Source organism: Poecilia mexicana, unplaced genomic scaffold (genome assembly GCF_051168715.1).
Source record: "Poecilia mexicana isolate PSO_F unplaced genomic scaffold, ASM5116871v1 scaffold_2, whole genome shotgun sequence".
Taxonomy (NCBI): domain Eukaryota; kingdom Metazoa; phylum Chordata; class Actinopteri; order Cyprinodontiformes; family Poeciliidae; genus Poecilia; species Poecilia mexicana.
The window spans coordinates 19,102,965-19,125,236 of NW_028263371.1; the positions used below are offsets into that span (position 1 = coordinate 19,102,965).

Below are 22,272 nucleotides of genomic sequence, written 5' to 3' on the forward strand. Positions count from 1 at the left end.
ATAGTCCTTATATTTGTAGCCACTGTAATTTGAACCAACTAGAACTTAGACCATCCTCTTTTGTATTTGAATTGTGGTCGGATGTGCTTTTGTAAATCAGGAAATTAACAATTTTACCGACTTTTATCCTGTTTCAATTGTTGTCCTGGTGGAGGAGAGAAACATATTAGCCAGATGTTGGACAATCAGAGTTATTATCATTCAGGCAAACAATATTTCTGCGAACTGCAGAGAGTTCTAACACCCTGCTTTAACTTGGTCTAAATAATGCAAAATAAACTGTTGTCTAAATTAGAAGCTTAAAAAAGCTGAAATCAACTGAACAGGATGTTTATGTTATTACTAAATAAACATGTCAAAGTAAAAATAGAAACTTAAATATATTTTAATTTCTTTATCCCAATACAAAAAGCTAGACAGCATGAAGAATTAAAATAAAAGGTGCAGTTATTATATTTGTACAAAGAACATTATTAAAATCTTTAACTAAATAATCCACATTACATTAGAATAAATATAAACAAACATGAACCAATCAGCACATTATCCCAGTGATTCTCTGAGGTCTGCATATCAGACCTCAGAGTAAAGATCCTGAAGTGACACATCGAGTCCTAAAGTTCTTTAGAAAACTTAAAGTAAAACATAAAACATGAAGTTAAAAAAGTAAAACACAAAAACAATCAGAGTTTCTGTGGGACATCCAGTTCTAAACTGGTTCAACTGGTTTCTGTGATGGAAGCTGAAGTTTCTCTGCAGTTTCCAGTAAAGCATCTTTTTATCTGTGGAGCTTTGAGGAACATTTTCCTGTCAGCAGAAGAAGAAGCAGCAGAGAAAAGAGGTTTGAAGTGTCTTTATGATTCAAAGCTGAACTGAAATGATTCCCATGTTTCCATCTCAGACCATTTCTGGTTCCAGGATGAAAATGAATCAGAGAGAAAAAATATCAACTTTCCAGTTGAATCCAGTTCAGATCAAAACTCCATGGAGCCTCTAAATGGAGCCCAGTTTGAATCGGATCTTTATTGATCCAAAGAGACAAACAATATCAGACACTAAATGACAGGCATGAGAAAATAAACAGGAGGAAAATCTTGGAGGTCAGAGGTCATCATCAGGATCCAGTCAGAGTCTCTTTAGACTCAAACTGCTGCAGCTTCAACCTCTGAGGATCAGCAGGACACAGAGACCGTTCTCTACTTTACAGAGATCAGAACAACTTCCACCTGCAGAGAGAAGAAGGAAGGAGAGATCAGATCAGTGAGTGTTTCCAGCCTCTCCAGCAGCAGTCAGTGACGCAGCACATCCAGTAGATGGTTTCCAGGCTGCAGTCAGACTGATCTCAGAGCTGTGACCAAGATGAACCTGATCAGTTGTTTCCTGTTGAACTGAGAGAACAAGCAGATCTGAGATCAGATCTGCTGCTGCCACAGTTTGATGAATGAGGACCACTGTCTCTAGACATGTTGGACGGCTGGACGCTGGAGTCCAGCTGGACGTCCTGGAGACATGGACACAGCAACAACACTCATCTTCACACCAACACAAACACAGGAACACAGCAAGCTGCTGCTCCTCTGATTGGCTGGTTGCTGTCTCTGTGTCCAATCAGGAAGCCTGAACCATTCTCCTCCCACTGAGAAGTTGCAGCTTTACTGGGAACACTGGAGCTTTGCTTTGATGCTAACTGGGTTTAGTTCAATATGCTGACAGCAGCTGGACTCACTACAAACATTTACTTACTTTAAAGTCTTTACAAAACGCTTCAGCTGCTGAACATCTGAATCCTTCAGGTCGTTGTCTCTCAGGTCCAGTTCTGTCAGATGGAGGCTGTTGGACTTCAGAGCTGAGGCCAGAAAATCACAGCTGATCTTTGACAAACTGCAGTCATACAACCTGAATAAAGAATAAAAGATGAGCTGAAGCCAACAGGATGCAGGTGAACCAGTCCAACAGAACCAGTTAAAGATTCTCATGAATATTAAAGCCAACAAGCTGCTGCTTCAATAAAGACCTGCTGACTTCAGAACCAGAACCAGAACCTGGTACTGGGTCATGTTGTGTTGGAGGATTTTAGTCAGTAAAATCATTCCAGGTTCTGATCAAAGTGTTGAAGCATCAATCATTGATTATTGATTTGTTCCTGTCAGATTCCAGGAATTCACTTTTCTAGACTGGGTTGAATGACCTTTGACCTGCTTGACATGAGGGGGATTTCTACACACTGGGGGTCCGAATGCTGTCCTGTTCTGACCTCAGGTCAGCAGGTCCAACTCAGTTACACAGAGGGACTAAATTAAACTCTGGATCCAGGAACAAACTCAGAAAATATTTATTAGAACAGAAGAAATGAACTTTGATTTTTGATCAATTATAGATAATTATTCACACAAATATCAATAATTATATAATTACATACACCAAATAGTTCAGTCTGCAGCCTTCAGTCTGTAGAAAACCACAGAGCTCCTTCAGTCCAGAACCTTCCAGGTTGGTTCCTCTCAGGTCCAGTCCTGTCAGATGGGTCGGTTTGGACTTCAGAGCTGAGAACAGAGACGTCCAGCTGGTATCTGACAACCTGCATTCCCACAATCTGAATAAAGAATAAAAGATGAGCTGAAGCCAACAGGATGCAGTTAAAACTGAAATATGAACAAATAAATAATAAAATGTAGAAAATTAATTTTCCTGAATGTAAAATAAACATGATGAACTGATTCTAACATCTGATCCAGTCAAACTGGTTTAAAGAGTCCAAACCAGCAGAACCAGAACATTTGATCAACAAAGAAACTCAAAGCTTTTCTAAAAGTTTCTCAGGATCTTAAACTCAGTCGGATGTTTTTTCTCTCCATGTTTCCTTCCAGGCTCTGTATCAGCTGACTGCTCTGTACCTTCATTTATCATCAGAGATTTTATGTCTCCAGTTTTTGGTCATTAATCTATTAATGATGTTTTTCTTGCTGGTTGTATTTTAACTGCAGCTCATTGCTAAGTATGACAGATGTAAACGTTTTATTTCAATCCGTCTAATTCAGAGTTTTACAACATCCATTACAGCTCAGATTCTGAAAGTTGATCATTTTCTCATTTTGTGGTGATTCAGTTCCTGAACTATCAACAAGAAAATATCGAGTCTTTTCTCTGTCAGATTGATTTGGGTCATTTAGTTCAAGTTCTGAATCCTCCATCAGAGACGCTGCAGAAATGGGAACATTATCATAAAGAACAACCTGATTGTGAAGACGAGTCATTTTTAAATCTATTTTCCAGGTGAACCACATGAGGATGATTTCAGTAACTGATGAAGCTTGTTGCACACAAAGCTTTACAAAGGTAAGATCTCACTTCCTGTCCTACAAAATAAGAGCTGAATCAAGACGTTTGAACTAAATGACTTTAACACCATAACCTTCACAAAGTCAGTATTTACTGCAGGACTGTTAATTAATGATCTTTATATTATTTCTGTCTCCTTCATGTCAGGAACTCAGCCAAAAGACTGTGGTCATCCTGACAGAGTCTGACTGTCAGAACAAACTCAGATTTCCTCTGGAAGCTGCTCTCAGTGGTTTGGAGGACGACTGACTTGTAATTTGCTCCATCAGTGGAATTGACACTAAAATGGAAAATCATCACCTGCTTCCATGTTGTTTTGCTTCCTGCCAACATAAAACTCCTGCATGAGCTGCAGCTCCATATGAGCAGGCAGTCGAGTCCCCAGAAAGCTTCCCTGTTTCTAGGAACCATTTCATCCAGAGTTGGTCGACTTTCTCTGTCAGACGGTGAACCTTCAGTCTGAGCATGTGCAGAACCTCCTAACACACCTGGTCCAGATTCATGTGCTGCAGTCTCTGCTGGTTCTGATGTCTGGACCAGAAAACTGATGTCCAGAAGAACCCGCAGCCTGTTGAGCTCAGAGAAAAACTCAGTGGTCTGGATTTTTAAAAACGAAGCTGAAGTTGGTTTGTGATTGAAGCTTCAGATTCAGGAAATGGATAAAGGGCGATTCCACCTAATTATTCACTACAACCAGCATCTTTAATCTGCTCTAGTTAAACATTAAAACACCTGGACTGGATTAATATCAACTAACAGCAGAATATTTAATACTAAGTGTGAGATTTGAGGAACTTCAATAACGGGAGATTTTCATTTTCTCTGTTTTTGATCTGACCTTTGACCTGCTTGACCTGAGGGGGATTTCTACACACTGGGGGTCCGAATGCTGTCCTGTTCTGACCTCAGGTCAGCAGGTCCAACTCAGTTACACAGAGGGACTAAATTAAACTCTGGATCCAGGAACAAACTCAGAAAATATTGATTAGATCAGAAGATATGAACTTTGATTTATGAACAATTATAGATAATTATTCACTGAAATATCAATAATTATATAATTATAAACCTCAATGTTTTCAGTCTGCAGCCTTCAGTCTGTAGAAAACCACAGAGCTCCTTCAGTCCAGAATCTTCCAGGTTTGTTCTGATCAGGTCCAGTTCTGTCAGATGGATCGGGTTGGACTTCAGAGTTGAGAACAGAGACGTCCAGCTGGTCTCTGACAAACTGCAGCCCCTCAATCTGAATAAAGAATAAAAGATGAGCTGAAGCCAACAGGATGCAGTTAAAACTGAAATATGAACAAATAAATAATAAAATGTAGAAAATTAATTTCCCTGAATGTAAAATAAACATGATGAACTGATTCTAACATCTGATCCAGTCAAACTGGTTTAAAGAGTCCAAACCAGCAGAACCAGAACATTTGATCAACAAAGAAACTCAAAGTTTTCTCTGAGCAGCAGCCTGGATGAGGTGAGCTATTTCTGCTGGTTCCTCATCATCAGCTGGAGACCCGACTTGGTAACCGGATCAGAACCACTCAGTTTATTCATGAATGGCCTTGGGTTCTTCTTAAAGCTGCTGAAAGCCAATGGAGGCCATTATTTCCTAAGGAGACGTGACCTGATGAAGCTTCATCACAGAGACGAGGCTCCAACCGACTGACAGCTGTCAGACTGAAGAGGACGGTTCCTCTCTGACCCGGCCCAACAGAACCACAGCTTCAGGACAAAGTGAGGAACCTGCTGCTGCTGCAAACCTCACTGTCATTCAGTTCATCTAGATTTGCTTTTCTACAATCAGTCACTTCTTAGATGTTTCATTAATGATGATTTGAACTGGTCAGTGTTTGTGGCTCGACTGGAGGAAAACATTTCATTCTGGATGTAAAGATGAGAATCAGAAATAAAACAATCTGAATCTTTACCAACCAAACTGAAACATCTCCATCGTTAATTAACTTCATTTGAATTATTTTACTCATTTTGTTCATCAGTCAGAAACATTTTAAAAACTGAAAAACAAAGTTCAATGATCTCAAAGTCTGAAATAAAAAAACATTTATTTATAAGGTAAAATTGTTTGAAATTTGAATCTGACATTTAAAGATATTGTTTTTAAATATTACAACTAAATTATTAATTAAACTAAGGATTAAAGTATCAATGAATGATTTTATGGTATAAATAGAGAAAACAAACCTCAGTTTCTTCACTTTACTGACTGAACTCTGCAGGATCTCAGACAGATTCTTCATATCAGAGTCTCCAGCTTCAATTATCCAGATCAAACTTATTTCCAGTTCAGTCAGATCTGGGTTGGACTTCAGAGCTGAAGCCAAAACTTCACATTCAGCCTGTTGGATCGAACAGCCACCAAGTCTGTGATGAGAGAAGAAATAAATTCAGTTCTAATGAAATCAATCTGGATCATAAACAGATAAAATATGATAACAGTGATGTCATCATGATGTCATCATCTGATCAACATCTGATCTTCAGTTTACTGAGTTTGACCCGACAGAGAGTCTGTGCAGCTCCTGACTAAAGTCCAGGTTCTGGTTCTGGTCCAGGCTTCATGTCCTCAGACCTTCAGCTCAGTCAGATGTTGAAGATCTTCTATCATCTGTGAAGGAAAGTTCAGTTTCTCTGCAGCATCAGAGCCTCAAAGGAGCTGCAGCAGCTGATGAAGAGGCTGACTGAGCTGAATGAAGGAAACTACTGGAGATGATGGAGAGGAGGAGGAACTGCTCACAGCTCTGACAAGTCACACTGACTTGGACTAGACCGTTTGGCTCCTTGAGATCTTCCACAAGCAGGAAGTGAGTTATAAATGAAGTGAGCAGAGCAGGAAGTCCAGCCTGCTGTGGACCTCTGGCATCTCTGGGTTTGTTTAGCCCATATCTGCTGCTGCAGCATCTAGAATCCTCCTCATCATTAATAATAGTCGTATATTCTATAGAAACGTGGCTCCCAGCAGCAGATTATTAAATGCTGCCACAGAGGAAACTGGGAGCAGACCAGACACATGATGCTCCCAGTTGTGTCTCCGTTCATCTGCTGGATTTGATGCTGTAACAAAGTAGAAAGTGGACAGTCGTCAACCTGCTTCAGCTAAAAGCTGCAGATTGTTCTGGTCGTCCTGCAGAGCAGCAGCAGAACCGGTCCTGCTGCTCCTTCAGGTCTGGACCGTCCTCTCTTGGTCTGAGAGGAACTGGGACAAACTGGTTGGAAGAGGGACACATGTCTCTGCAGTGGTCTGTCCATCGTCTCAGAGGAACAAAGGTTTGGATGTCAGAAGAAATTGTTGCTAAACTCCTAAAGAGCTGAGGAGCAAAACCCCTGGAGGAGACGGAGCGTTTGGGTCCAGCAGCATCTTCATGGTGAAGCAGTGAAAGTTCTCCAGAACTAAAGAGGCTGGGATGTCTAAAGAGCTGAAGCTCATGTCTCTGCAGGTCTTCATGGAGGACAGCTAACAGCTTCAACAAAGGCTGCAGATGAAGAGTTGATGAGGAAAATGGTTCCAGCTCTGGAAGCAGAGTTCTCAGAGCTTTGGGAGGATCTGACAGAAACTAGGACTTTTTCTGGAACCAGACAACAATCACCACATTTTGGTCTCAGTTACAAACTCAGAGGAAACTAGTGGAGGAGGAAGAGGAGAGGATGATGACGGGATGAAGAAGATCAACACTGTTCACAAAGTTTATAATTAATGCAACGGTTTATTTTAATGGTTCAACTTTCCATCAAACCTAAACAATTATTTTATAAAAACAGTCAAAGATCCTAAAAGGTGAATTATGGAGCAGCAGCTCAATGAGTGAAGAGAGTTTAAAGTTTAAAAAGTCTCTCTGGCTGATTGGATCTGAGAGGAAATAGACATTTTCTAGAGTTCAGGGTTTTCTATTCATTTCAACCTGAAAACTGATAAAAAGTTAAATATTTTTAAAAGATCAAAATGTGTAAAAACCAGAAGCTGCAGCTGTCCTGGATGAACTGAATGTTTAGATGTTTGAATGGCTGAAATCATCCAGAGGATGAAGGAAGTAGTTAAAGGCCAAAAACATCCAGAATCAACTTGAAGAAAGAAGAAGAAACAGGAGGACAATAGTGCTGAATCAGCATTCACACAATGAAAACATCTGGACTCACCGAGCCTTTCTGCAGTTCCTCACAGCTGGAACCAGTCTCTGTCGTCCATCATCTGATGTCTTGTACTTCTCCAGGTCCAACTCATCCAGAACCTCTGACATCTGCAGCATGAAGGCCAGAGCTGAACAGTCAGTCACTGAGAGCTGCTTCCCTGAATCCAGCAGCCGTTGGATCTCCTGATAAAATGAGACGTGGTTCATCTCCACCAGACAGTAGAAGATGTTGATGCTTCTGTCAGCAGAGATTCTATCAGTGTTCATCTCCTTCAGGTTGGTGATGATTCTCTGGATGGTTTCTGGACGGTTCTCTGTCTGACCCAGCAGATCCTCTAAGAGTCTCTGGTTGGACTCCACAGTGAGACCATGAAGGAAGCGGACAAACAGGTCCAGGTGGCCATTTTTACTGCTGAGGGATTTATACATGACTTTCTTCATGAACTCATCTAGAGATGTTTCATTGAATTCTTCTCCCAGGAACGTCTTGATGACCTCTGACCTCCTGCTGGTGAAGCAGTGGAGCATGTAGACGGCAGCCAGAAACTCCTGGATGCTCAGATGGACAAAGGAGTAGACGGAGATGTTGCCCAGCCCAGTCTCCTCTTTAAACATCTGAGTGAAAACTCCTGAGAACAACGCAGCATCTTTGATGTTGATGCCACATTTATCAAGATCTTCATCATAGAAGACCAGGTTTCCCTCCAGCAGCTGATCTAGAGCTAGTCTTCCTAGAGACTCAATCAGCTTCCTGTTCTCTGGATCTTCTTCAGGTTTTCCTCTGTACTTTTCCTCCTTGATTTTGTTCTGAAGCAACAAGAACTTGATGTACATCTCAGTCAGGGTCTTGGGCAGCTCTTCTTCCTCTCTGGTCTTCATCATTTCCTCCAGAACTTTAGCAGTGATCCAGCAGAAAACTGGGATGTGACACATGATGTGGAGACTTTTTGATTTCCTGATGTGGGAGATGATCCTGCTGGCCTTCTCTCCATCATCTCTGAATCTCTTCCTGAAGTACTCCTCCTTCTGGGGGTCAGTGAACCCTCTGACCTCTGTTACCATGCCAACACATTCAGCAGGGATCTGATTGGCTGCTGCAGGTCGTGTGGTTATCCAGAGGAGAGCAGAGGGAAGCAGGTTCCCCCTGATGAGGTTTGTCAGCAGAACATCCAGTGAGCTGGACTCTGAAGGGTCAGTAAACATTTTAGTCTTTTGGAAGTCCAGAGGAAGTCGACTCTCATCCAGACCATCAAAGATGAACAGAACATGAAAGTTTTCAAAGCTGCGGATTCCTTTGGTTTTAGTGAAGCGCTCATGAATCAGTCCTAATAAGCTGAACTTTTCTTCTTTCAGTACATTCAGCTCTCTGAAAGTGAATGGAAATATGAACTGGATGTTCTGGTTGGTTCTGCCTTCAGCCCAGTCCAGAGTGAACTTCTGTGTTAACAGTGTTTTCCCAATGCCAGCCACTCCCATGGTCATCACTGTTCTGATTGGTTGATCTCTTCCAGGTTTAAAGATTTCTTCTAGTTTTATTGTTGTTTCTTGTTTCCTGGATGCTGCTTCAATCTGTCTGACCTCATGTTCCTGGTTGACCTCTCTAGTTAACCCCTCTGTGATGTGGAGCTCTGTGTAGATCTGGTTCAGAAACGTTTGATTTCCATGTTCAGCGACGCCTTCACAGAGTCTCTGGAACTTCATCTTCAGATGGTCTTTAAGCTCCTTTTGACACCGAACATCAAAATCTGAAGAAAAATAGACAAAGACACAACAGGAGAGACTTTAGCTAAATATAATGAATAAAATTATATTTGATATTCTCTGAGGAGGTTTGAATATAAACTTTAATGAAGGAAAAATTCAATTTTTATATTTTCTCATCTAAACAAAAAAATCATTCCAACTTCAGTCCTTAAGGACGGAGAAATGTTGAGATTTAATTTGTAATTCTGTGAAAACTCGGGCTTCAGCTCACAAAGTAAATAAATGAACAAAAAGTTCAAACCTGATAAAAACTCTGTTAAGTAACAAAAACTGCACAGAGATAATTAGAATCAGTTTTGCTCATTAAGTCTTTCATGTTTTTCTCTGGTTGAAGGTCTCAGACATGTTTCCCACAGAGCGACCTCTGACCTTTGAGTTTTACCAAACTGTTTAATTTGAAATTGCAATCCCAATCAAAATGAGTCTAGTGAACTATCAGATTTGAAAAAAATAAAACAACAACATTAAGATCAAAGTTTTACTAATTTTCTATTGTACCTGTGTTGTTGGGGATTTTTGTGGGTGTGTCTATGTGTGGGGGTCGGTCCCTTTGAGAGGTGCAGCCAGCTGCATGTCATGTGGCTTCAGCCAGACAGAGTTAGATTCATGTCACCTGTGTGTTCAGTCAGTCCATTTCCATCTGCATTCATCTTTGCCCTGACGAAGCATTGTAGGTACGTTGAGTTTAATATATTGTTGTGCATCATTATTTTTATATTATTTCTGGTTGTTGAGATAGATGTAAAATATTTTTGGATGTTTATTGTAAGTTTGCACAACTTTGCTAATTCATTTGGGACAGTATTTAATTTAGCTACGTTAAACTTATATGTACATGTTTACAAAGACGGTGAAAGTGATGTATTCCTTTTTGTTTGCATTTTAGTTTCACACATCCTTGGAGTCAATAAACCTGTGGATAAAAGGTCAACTTTCCTCAGAGTCTTGATATAAGGAAGAGTTTAGCTGTACTTTCTAGTTGCATTTCATTTGGCGAAGGCAGTAGAGTACCTAAAGCTGAAGAGATTCTCAGTAGCTCAAACTCATCCTCTGATTTTCTATGTAAATGTTTTGGCTTTGAATTTATTAATCATCTGTCCTGAACTGACCATGTTGAGACCTCTGACCCCCTTTCTATGATTGTATATATGCTCAGGCCTTCTGGGAAGATTCACATCAATGGTTATCTAAATATATTCCATATTTCAGGTTTTAGTTTATCGCTCTGAAGAACAGGAAGCAACAAAAAGAGAAACGATGCAGCTGTGTCAGAGTTCAGTCAGAGATGCTGTTTGCACAAACATGTGAAGGACCAAAGTAAATAATATTAGCTTGGTGTTGTGTGAATTTGGATTTAAAATAAAGTTCAGGTGTGACTACTGGTTTACATCTTTTTGACTGCATTTCCTACATTCAAAAGGGGTTGACATTTAAGAAAATAGAATACCAAAATTTATTTATATTTATAGTGAAATAATCAGCTGATCTGAGTCTTTGTCATCATGTTTGGCTCATCAATTAATTTCTCCAAGATGAAATTTAATATCTGGGTTTATTTGAGCCCATCAGAACCAGAACCTGGAGGTTCTCCATCGCTGCAAACATCAGAGGAAAATTGGCCTCAGCTGCTTCAGTACATTTATTTTTAAATGTAGAGAAAATGTTTGATCATTAAAAATCTACAGAAGCATTTATTTCACCTCCATTGGCTTCACAAGTTGCTCTAAACTTTTGTTGATCATTATTCAGTGTCAAAAAATATAATCTATATTTACCCATCAATTTTTTTTTAATTTAACATGTCATAATAACATAATCAGTTGAATTTAAGTTTCATGCAGTTTAATTTTCAACAAGCTGAACTGAGAATCCATATTGTGTCATCACATATCAAGCAGATTAATATATTTAACCTTTTCTCTGGTGACAAATTTTGAAATCAGAAAATATTTGAAACGATATTTGAATCTAAATGGTTTAATTATCATTTAGAGTTGAATCACAGACAGTAGAGGCTGTAAAAACAGCCTTAATGAACTGTGTGTCTCACCTTTAACAGGAGACAAAGAGGACAAACTCAGCTGGTTGGACAGAGTGGGGTCTCTGTGGTGAAGACGTCTGATCATCAGTTTGCAGGCTTCCTTTCCTTTCTTCCTCACAGCATCGATGGTGTTACGAGCCTCGTCTTCTCTGGTTTGGTTCTTCTGAAGTATACCCTCCATCTCTGACTGAGTAAAGACCTGATCTGATAGAAGGTCATTGAGGAGCCGACGAAGGATTTCCTCAGAAACTCTCTCCACAAACTCACTGCGAACCTTGAAAAGTATTTTCTCTGCAGGCAGAAATCAGAAACATAATTAATTCAAACCAACGTCTGAGAGAAAAACGTGATGATTCATGTTGCTCCATCCAGAGATTCAGAGTCTGTTGATCCTCAGGTCTAAACCTGCTGTTGTGTTTCTGCCTCATATCTGAGTGACGACCACTGATTCTGTCTACATGAGACCAAATGAAGCTTCTGGTTCATCACTTTCCTTCCTCACTGCAGGAAGAACAATAAAAGAAACACCTTCTAAATATGGAGCTGCACTATTCTAGGAAAACAGGAAATTATGATATTATTGGTGAATATTGTGATGAAAATATTGACTGATTAACATTTTTATCACTTTTCTTTCTTCATCTCCATCTCTAAGCTTTGGCGTCTGTTAAGAAAATAAATTTAAAATAAGCTAGTTTTAAAACTTAACATGTCTTGATTGAAATAGCCTAATTATAGTTTTGAAATTAATAACTTATTCTGCCCTGTTGACCTTTATTTTACCTGTAGTTGCAGCAGATCGTTTGCTAAGATCGTTTGATCTGCTCTTTGTCTGTCTGGGAAAACAAATCCGGAAAAGTTCCAGCTTTTCACATTGATCCATGAAAGCCATTAAACAGCAGGAGTTCAGGAGAAGCTCTGCTCCCACTTTATTTAGACAAAGGGGGACAAATGGCTATAGAGAGAGGGTCAGAGACAGCTCCTGGTTGGATGAGCAAAGATATGCCTTATTTGAATTCTTGACTATAAAAACTTTCTACACAGGAGTAACAAATTAGATTTTGATCTTTGCAATTTCTCCAAAGACGTCTTTGCTTTTTGTTTGTCGTTTCCATCTTTTGTCTTTTTCTCTCTCAGGTAAATGCATGTGTTGTTTGTGCTCTGAGGTTTCTGATGTTTTGTGATGTGCTTTTCTGGTGATAGTATGCATCTGTCTTGAATAAATGCTGATTATTGTGACGCTGTTATGTGTGTGTGGCTTTTGTTTCCACGCATGGAATCATTGAATCCAGGAGCACAAGAGAATATAACGAGCCAGAAGTTCATGATTGTATTCTCTTAACACATCTCTGTCACCAAGTGTTGGAATAAAAGACACAGCAAGTCTGAGATAACAAATTAGTAATAAATGATGTGATTACTGGATAAATGAATCAGTGTATATAGTAAATATTCCTGAAGTATCAGAGCTGCTGGCCTGTTCTTCACTTCGGTTCCTTTTAGTTTCCATCTGAGTTCAGTTTTTACCTTCAGGTTTCACAGAAACTCACAATGTTTCCACCAGAGCTTCACTGAACAGGAAGCATGAAAACAATAAAGACACTGAGGCTGAGCTTCATCACATGGCAGCAACACGGGCTGTGATTGGTCAGTTTGTTCCTTTAAGATTCTTCATTTCTGCTTCTGATCACTTACCGAAATCCACTTCCTGCTGCTGCGCCATCTTTTACCTGGAAAACATGAAGATTCATTATGTTTGAGGCTTCATTTCATAAATAATCTACTTTGCTCTGATGAAGTTGGAATTTAAACTAAAAATACCAGATTAATACACACTCTGCAACAGAAAAGAATATTTATGTAAACTATGCCATAATAAAATAATAACGCCATAATATAAAAATATTATGACTTCCATAGTTTACATACATACTGATGTAAACTGACTGACTATAAAAGTGTATTGATCTGACCATTAATGTAACATATTTTACTTTATGAGGAACAATATTCCTGTAAAGGTTCTCCATCGACTGTCAGTCTTTCTAGGATCTGATTTCCTTCATTTAAAATGAAAACAAATTTAAATCCTGCTTGTTGCTTCTGACTGTAATGTGTAGCTGCTACCACTAGGTGGCAGCATCAGTGGCAGAAAGCTCCTCCAGAAAGGAGTCTGGTCTCCTGCTCAGGTGTTTAGTTCTCAGATGAGTAGAGTAATCCCTGCTTCTCTCCATCATCATGACGAAGGTTCTCCAGAACTGAAGATCAGCTGAAGTTTTTCTGCTCTGGACAGAAAGTCCATGTTTCTGTCTCTGACCTCCAGAACCTGCTGCCCATGAAGCAGCTGGTTTAGCAGCTTTATGCTCCCTGATCTCTGCAGTGACATCATGGCTTCATACGGTCCAGAACCAGCTGGTTCTGATCAGACATTATTGGGTTTTAAAGGACAAAATGAAACAGAACTGAAGGCTTTGGAAGATCGTCCTTCATTAAAATCTTCTCTGGTCTTTGTCTCATTGTGAAGCTGTAATAAAGCTGATCATGTTTTTTACAACATGAGGGCGAAGTTAAGAACAGTTTCCTGTTCTCCTCAGTCTGCTGACTACAAACTCTCCCTCAGAGACCCACAGCTGAGCAGTGGAGGAGTGTGAAGCTCAGCAGCTCCATGCTAACACAGATCAGACTGTGGAGATGCTGCTGGATCTCAGCTCAGCTGGAGAGCGCCTCCTGGTGGCCGTGCACCAGCATGACATCACACACTCCTTCAAACAGCTGGGATTGACCTTGATGATGACCTCAGCTGGCAAACAGCAAACTTTCTCTGCAGACTCTGGAGGTTTGGTGTTTGTTCTGATGTCAGGAGGATTTTTACAGCAGAGCGTTACATGCTGCTTTGGTAGCTTGACTGTAAAATCACATTTTAACGGATTAAACCAGCAGAGAGGATTGTGGGTAGGCCAGCTCCTCTGTCTCCTCCAGAACTGTTGGACCAGATCAACCTCAGCAGGCAGACGGGATTTTAACAGATCCTGTTCTGAACTCTGAGGATGTTTTCCTGAACTCAGGGCCGAGCAGCAGAGATTTCCTCTTTTTCATTCCTTCCTTTATCAGGTAAAGTTGTCAATGAACACAGAGCCTGAGAGGAACAGGTCCAGAAGGACAAACTACCAGATAACAAACTCCTCAGTTTAGCTCCTCAATAAAGCATTTAGAGCAGACCTGGTCATTGTACAGCCACAAACCCTTAGTTGACTCTGGCTGCCGTGTAAGGTTAACTGGAAATACCAAAATAAACAAACCTTCTAATTTCACCTCATTCTTGGACTAAAGCTGCACTGCTTTTATTCTCAAGTTTCTGTTTTTCTTATTCATACTAGACGTGCAGTGATTGAACATTATGAAGATGACTTTATCCCTCAAAATGTCAGCTCAGGCTAAAAAGAGAAAGGTAGATTCTTAATGTAGGATTTTCAACAACAATTGGGAGGCTAAGAGTTTATTTACTGAAGTTGGAGGTAAAGCCGTGTGTTTGGTTTGTGGGCAGCAGATCGCCGTGTTTAAGGACGACAATCTGAATCGGCATTATCAGAAGAAACACGAGGAGAAATAGAAAAACTCGACAGATGAAGCTTTGTTAGCTAAACTGCAAACCCAGCAAGGCTTTTTTTTTTTTTTTTACAAAGCTCCGCATCCAGAAAAGCAGCAACCAAGACCAGCTGATGTCCCACAAAATAGCCGAAAACAGCGAGCCATTCTCGGAGGGGGACTTTGTGAACCAGTGCTTGGTAAACTCTGCAGCGCTAATATGGCCTGAAAAAAAGCCGCAGTCGAGCAAGTCCCGCTGTTCAGGCGGACCGAGACGAGGAGGACCGAGGACATCGCGGGGAACCTGGAGCTGCAGCTGCAACGTGAAGCGCCAAGTTTTGACTTTTTCTGCTTGGCTTTGGACGAGAGCTGTGATGTCCGCGACACAGTCCAGATACTCATATTCGTCCGTGGGAAAACGCAGGAATCAGGTTGACGGAGGAGCTGCAGGTATGCAGCTTTTAGACGGGAGACGACAGGGAGGGAAATACGGTGATGGACAAGTTGGGACTGAAATGGGACAAATTGTCAAGAGTCACCACGGACGGTTGTTCAGATAACAGGAAAAAAATGTGGGACTTTTAAAACGTATGCAGGATAAAATGAGTGAAATTGACCCAGATCAGAAATTGGTATTTTTACATTGTATTATTCACCAACATGCGTTGTGCAAATCAGTGGTAAAATGTAACCACGTTATTGATGCTGTTACTAACATAGTGAACTTGTGGAGGAGCAGGAGACTGAGCCTGGTGACACTGGCTACCACACTTCAGTCAGATGCTCAGCCTGGCAAAATGCTAAGAGTTTGGGACCTAAAGCTCAGATTGGAGAGTTTAGTGAGACGAAAGGCAAAGACATCCCAGAGCTTTCAGATGAGGACTGGATGGAAGATGTTGCATTTGCTGTTGATGTGACTGATGAGCGAACTGAACACCAAGCTGCAAGCCAAGGGCCTCTTTGTACGTGAAATGCACAGCCTGGTGAAGGCTTTCATGAGAAAGATCCAGTTTGTTTCCAGAGAACCGGAGAGCAACACTCTGACTCACATGCAAACCCTGAAAGAAGTCACATCATCAGCTGATCACCTGTGCAGGTACTCAGCCATGCTAGGAGCTTTGCATGATGAGTTTTCAAGGCGCTTTAAGGATCTCAGAACAATGGAGGGTGAAATGCACATGATTTCCTCTCCCTTTACCTTCTGTGTGGATGATGCATCCAGTGATGTTCAGCTGGAACTAATTGTTCTGGGTGAAAACTTTAAGACAGGATCTCTGCTGGATTTCTACTCTTCTCTCACAGAGCAGAACTTTCCTCACATTAGGAAACATGCTGAGAAGATGTTTGTTCTCTTTGGCTCCACATTTGCAGACAAACATTTTCAGTGATGAAATTGTCTAAACCCAGATATAGATCCTCTCTCACTGATATCTGTCAGCTGAGCTTCACATCTCCACTTCAGACGTTCAGCCTGACTTTGATGCCCTCGTTAAAGCAGGAGAGATTATTTTTCTCTCCCTGAACAAGGAAAAGCAACAAACCAAATGAGGCGATTAGACCTGAAATGTGAGCAAATTAAGGCACCAGACAGCAGTGAACTTTATCTGGAGGCCTTTTCAAAATCACAGTTCAGTGACAGTTCAATATGTTGTTTCTAATGTTTGGAGCACAAAGACGATGTTGGGACGTCTTTAAAATGATCAGAACCTTCACAGAACTTTCCATCAGTATATGAAACTCAGATGTGTTTTGGAGTGAATGTGATGGAAAATGTTCACTAATATGAGTCACAAATAGTAGAAATGTTAACATTTTATCCTTGTTTTGAGACATTTATTTGAGTAAATTACATGTTTTGGAAGGCAACCTCACTTTTCTATTGCATAACTTTAACTTGTACTAATCTTGCCCGCTTGTCAAAACAATGCTGTTTGCTGCTGTCTGATATAAAGAAATACAATAAATACTATGCAGACCTGAGTTCAGCCTTGGCCCGGCCCTCCACTATATTTACTGTTTCTTATGCGGCTCCATGGAAAAATAAGTGACCTGATTTAGAGGTTGGAGCAGCTGTTTGGTTTTAATCTATTTAAATATGAATCTATGAAAGTATTGATTATTTTGGTGATGATATGGAAGAGAACAACACAAGCAGCAGAACCAAACTAAAGTCCAATTTCTCCCAGAGAGACGATTAAAGAGACTTTGACTCTAAAGAACCAGGATAAACGGGTCGGTCCCAGATTCCCACTGAGAGATCAAAGGTTTGAACTTCCTGCTTCTCTGTTAGTTTGAGTCCAAATGTCAGAAAATCAAAGCTTCGTCTGTTTCTGTGAAGATATGAAGAGCTGAAGGAGAACCGGGCCGAGTTCTGGTTCTGGTTCCTCCACAGAGAGAAAACCCAGAGAGAGGAAAACAAGAAGAAGTGAACACTCACCTGATCCAGACTCTGCTCTGCTGCTAAATGAACTTTGACCCCATGTCTCCTGATCTGATCCCTGACTCCACCTGAGGCTCCGCCCCCTGCCCAGGTGACTTTAAACACCTTTAATGTCTTCTTGCCTTTGAACCAACACTGAGCTGAGCTTGAAAACTCTAACCTTAAACTTTTTCAGGTTTTTTTCCTAATATTTAGTTCATTTCCTGTCAACTTATCAATACAGGAAGTAGTTCAGTAAAACAGGAAGTGATCAGCAGAAATCCTGGGAGGAGATCTGATCGCTTTAGTTCAGCTTTAATATTTCTGTCTTTGTTTCTAGTCTGGAAAACATTCGGCTCCATTTCTAGACGGATCATTTTCTGACTGCTTCCACTTCCTTGAACATTAACCTTCATGCTGCCAACCCTACTGCAAGGGTCAAAGGTCGATTCCTCTTTCTTATCCTGGTGGATAACATTTTACAGCAGGCAGTAAAAACAGGAACAAACCAAACTCTCAACATCCAAACAGCTCCACAGGTTACAAAGTGCAGCTGATGGTGTGAGAGACTGAAGCAGCTGGTTCTGATGGTGAATCTGCAGCTGAAGGAGGGAAACAAGGTCCGTCCTGATTGGACGACTCGGATCCATCAGAACAGTTCACTACAGTCAGAAAAGATACTGAACCATAAATCTTTACGACTCTCTAAAGGCTCTTCTGGTTCAAACTGTTGGCAGCAACAGGTTTAGTTTGGTAATCAATAACTATCAATAAGAGCCTGAAGGGCAATTATGATAAAAGTTGATCATTTTGATCATCAAGTCTGGGCTCCAGCTGATTATCAGGAATCAATATCCAATCAGCTCTCAGCCTCTGTTACTGTTTATGAATATCAGCTGTGAGGTTTGGTATTATTGATCCACATGGAGAGAAAAATACTTCAAACTTTTTCACAAAGCTGTTAACATTCAACTAAAATACTCAGTAAAAATGACAAGGAAAGCTACTAACCTTTGATTAGGACGTTTTAGGATGGAACCAGACTAAAGAGTGAACCGGGTCGAGATGCGCCGCAGCGCTCAGTGGAAACAAGGCATTAGTGACCCGAACCAGCAGGAGAGAGAAAAAGGAAAGATTCTCTAAAAGCAGAATAAAACATGTAGATAAAAGCTGCTGAGCTTTTAAACACAAAGTCAGTCTGGAGTTCAGATCAGCAGCAACAAAGTATTTCTGCTGCCGCCATCTTTCCACAGCCTGGTTCTGAATGAAGAGCGGTTCTGATCCAATCAGAGCACAGCTCTTTGACTTTTAAACATGAATGATTCAAAATGATGTTCAGCTGCCGAGCAACTGAGTCGCCACAGGACCGAGTTTACCGTCGTCACTGTGGAGTCAGAAAACCAGAAGAAGGAACCTGCTGGGAACCAGTGGGTCCAATGGGACCAAACGCCTTCAGCCTCACCTGGTACCATCACAGGGTTCAGGAAATAAATCCATCCAGCAGCAATGAGAGCAGAACTGATGCTGGAAGCTCTCTTCAACCATCTGCTGAATCCAACCAACGGCAGAGAAAGTGAGAGAATAAAGAGCAAACGATGGAGCGATCTCCCTCAGCCGATCAGACACCAGGTGCTGCAGCATCAGCCGCTCTGCTCCTCCTCTGGGCCCAATCAAACGGGTCCGACTCATCCTGGACGCCATCAGAAGCAGCATTTTAACTGGCTGTGCAGCGACTCCATAGCAGGAGACGATTCAGGGTTCAACTCTTCTGGAAGGAAAAACTACTGAGTCCTTCCAGCTGCAGAGACAACGGAGGATAAAACTGAGACCAAATGTGGTCCAGAGCAGCAGAACCTCAGCATGGTTCACTGAAGGAAAAGGAAACAGGAGCGTCTGAAAAATTACTAGAGGAAAAAAGGATTTGGTGAAAAAGCTTCTCATGTTCTGAGTCACTGATCAAAACATCAATTCATATTTATAAATTACATGATGATGATAGTAATTTTTATTTCACAAACATTTCACCTCCCAGACAAATTCGTCACCCTGTTTGTCCCTGAACCTTTGAATAATAACCATTTTGAGGCTTTTCTTAAAATACGTCATGCTTGGACTTTGCTTCAACTCTGAGTTTGTTCCAAATCTTCACACCAATTATTTTCGTCGTTGTTCCAACAGGTGAAGTTCTGAAGTTGAGTCTTTCTCTATAGTCATGTCCACCCACTCTATCCGCAACAATTTTTTAATATTTTAATAGTTTGTTTCTATCGTTGTACATCTTCAGTTCCAGTACTGGGCCCTGGGGAACACCACAACCATTGCCAAAGCATGAGGAATGGAAATCACCCATTTGCACAAATTGTTGCCTGTTGCTGAGAAAACTTTTCATCCATTGCAAAACTCCTCCTCTTAAACCATAGCGCTCGAGTTTCTTGATGAGTATTTCATGATCAATTGTATAAATGCTTTTTTAAGTCAATAAATAAACAGCAGGTTTCATTTTATCTAGTGAACAGGCAGCTCCTTCTGTTATTGAAGAACTTCCATTGCTGTGGATCTTTGTGACCTAAATCCAAACCGACTCTCAGTGAGTTGTTGGTGTTTAAGAACAAATCTATCCAATCTGGCAACAAATGATTTTTCCAAAAAATTAAACTTTAAATATAAAAGTTTGGAGGAAATGTTGGCATTTTAAAGAGCAAATGAAATTAATTAATATAAATAACCTATTGTCAGAATAATAAAATAAGGTAAATGTATTTATAAATCAGTTTCTCTCTAAATAAAACATATAAATTGTAACAGAAACTGTAGATGTGTGTCTGGTGAATTTTAGTCTAAAACTAGTTTGTTCTTCATTCAGTGAAGTTCCTCTCAGCGAGTCGAGGAGCCAGAAAATTTACTGAAGTCAGAGTAAAAATACTTCAAAATAAAAGTACAGCGTAGTAAAAATACTCCTAAAGGCTCATTTTTACGAAAGATTACTAGAGTAAAAGTAACAGAGTAAATCTAACTGCTCAGAAACAGACTTCAGATCCATCTGGACCAGAACCAGAACTTTGACTCTAAAGAAGACCAAGAATCCTGATGCATGCAGAACCAGAACCAGAACCTTCCAGAAACTCAACAAAGCCTTATAACATTTATTTACCAAACTTCATAATGCAAATTAAAGTAGACCACATATGAAAACATACTGAATATGGTCACCAGCAGACCTTATGTCTGCCTGAATGAACAGAACCTAAAGGAGCGGTATCCTTGTGTTTGTTCTTTAACCTCCTACTAACCAGGAAAATACAAATAAAAATACAACAGGCTTTGACAAATACCTGGTTCCGAAATAGGGACTTTCACTGTCTTTTCAACGCTTCTAGAATTATCCGCTGACTTATTCTGAACAGTCCCGAACACATCAGAGTCCTTTAGTCTGAACAAAATACATTTAAAATAAATGACAGTTTTAATTAATGGGCCCACCATAAAATAAAACAAATAAAAGCCAGCATTATAGTCAGTCAAAGCCCCGTTGCAGGCCTGATTCTGACGACACTCACCACTGGTCCTCGATCCACAGTGGCTGGTCTTTATAAGGTCCTGGTGACTGTCTCTCCAGGTAACAGTCAGCTAATCCCCGCCTTTCTCGGTAAAGGCGGGGGAAAACTCATCCCAGTCCAAAAAGCGGGTCCAGCGCAGGCGTAGCTAGCCTCTTCCTCTCCACCGGCTCCTGTGCAGACTTCCAGCATCCAGCTCACCAAACGCTTCTCCCTTGATCCTTCAGCAGTTCCTTGGCGTTAGTCCATATTTACGTTGTTGCACTTTTTAGACGTTTTGTCCCCAAAACGAGTTACCAAAGTTCCAGCACTGGAGTCTCCCTGTCGTCTCTCTCTCCTCTCCCTCCATTCTTCAGATTAGTCCCGCCCCCCAGTCAATCAGAATTCAGGTAAAGTGTAATCACCCAATAGCAACTGACCTTAGGCAGAACAACCAAAAAATATATACACAGCACTATAGTCTGTCACACCTCGTGTTGAGCTGTACATTACATACAAACTACACAATAATTGTTTGTTCTTAAAGTGACAGAACACAATATTCTAACAGAAGTTTTACTCCAACTGTTTATTTTCTTTTTAATTAACTCTTGCTCATTTCAATCTTCTACCAAAAGATTTGGAAATTGTTATATCTTATTTTAAGATATGAAGTTGCATACAACTTTAAAAAAAAAAAAAAAAAAAAAAGGACTTCCGCTTCCGACATGCCTAAGTAAAGACGCTTGTAGACCGCGCTCTGACCGAGATAACTCCTAATTTGCCTGCTGTAAAAATATAAATCCACCTATACATCCAAAAAACATTATTATAATGACTTCGACACAAAAGACTACAAGAAGAGAACCAAAGACGGGGAAAGGCGATGACACGAAGATGACACAAAAGCAGCTAACGCTAGATGCTAGCCTAGCTCAGAACGACACCGGGAACGAAATGTTAATGCTAACGGAACTTCGCAAATTTCGAGAAGAGTCTGGAATTGCACAACGAGACATCTTAGAATCTCAAGTTCGGATGGAGGCGACAATTAGGGAAATAAAAAAGAGAATCGACACATTGGAGGAGAGACTGAACACAGCGGAAAAGAGAGTGAGTAACACAGAAGACTGAGGCATTCAGCAAGAAAGAGTGTTAGCTTACCTACTTAAAAAAGACGCCAGATTAACTGCTAAACTGGATGATATAGAGAACAGAATGCGCAGAAACAATATAAGAGTGTACGGGATAAAGGAAGATTCAGAAGGAAAAGAGATGATCCCGTTTATTACTGATTTTTTAAAATCTGCGCTGAAGCTACCTGAAGGATCGGACATTTGCATTGAGAGAGCTCACAGAGCTACAGCTCCGAAGCCGAAACCAGCAACTCCACCGAGATCCATAATAGTTCGCTTTTTGGATTTCAACGTTAAACAGATGGTA

General features: G+C 40.6%; 1 protein-coding gene and 1 pseudogene across 1 annotated transcript; one reads left to right on the forward strand and one right to left on the reverse strand.

The window, feature by feature from the left end:
- Nucleotides 1-838: 838 nt before the first annotated feature.
- On the reverse strand, nucleotides 839-13,041 carry LOC148160548 (NLR family CARD domain-containing protein 3-like). The gene is made up of 7 exons (XM_088012504.1): nucleotides 12,988-13,041; nucleotides 11,302-11,583; nucleotides 7,495-9,232; nucleotides 5,545-5,724; nucleotides 4,409-4,582; nucleotides 1,744-1,896; nucleotides 839-1,226 (listed from the first exon to the last, which is right to left on the reverse strand). The coding sequence occupies exons 1-7, from the start codon at nucleotides 13,013-13,015 to the stop codon at nucleotides 1,211-1,213; spliced, it is 2,571 nt and encodes an 856-aa protein (XP_087868630.1). The 5' UTR covers nucleotides 13,016-13,041; the 3' UTR covers nucleotides 839-1,210.
- Nucleotides 13,042-13,983: 942 nt separating this feature from the next.
- LOC148160549 (general transcription factor II-I repeat domain-containing protein 2-like) lies at nucleotides 13,984-16,265 on the forward strand (annotated as a pseudogene).
- The last annotated feature ends 6,007 nt before the right edge of the window (nucleotides 16,266-22,272 follow it).

Coding starts and splice junctions, on each gene's coding strand:
- LOC148160548 (XM_088012504.1), bottom strand. CDS start 13,015: ATGGCGCAGCAGCAGGAAGTGGATTTCG. Junction 9,233..11,301: donor CTCTTTGTCTCCTGTTAAAG/GTGAGACACACA, acceptor ATTTTTCTTCAG/ATTTTGATGTTCGGTGTCAA. Junction 4,583..5,544: donor AGTAAAGTGAAGAAACTGAG/GTTTGTTTTCTC, acceptor TTCTTTATTCAG/ATTGAGGGGCTGCAGTTTGT.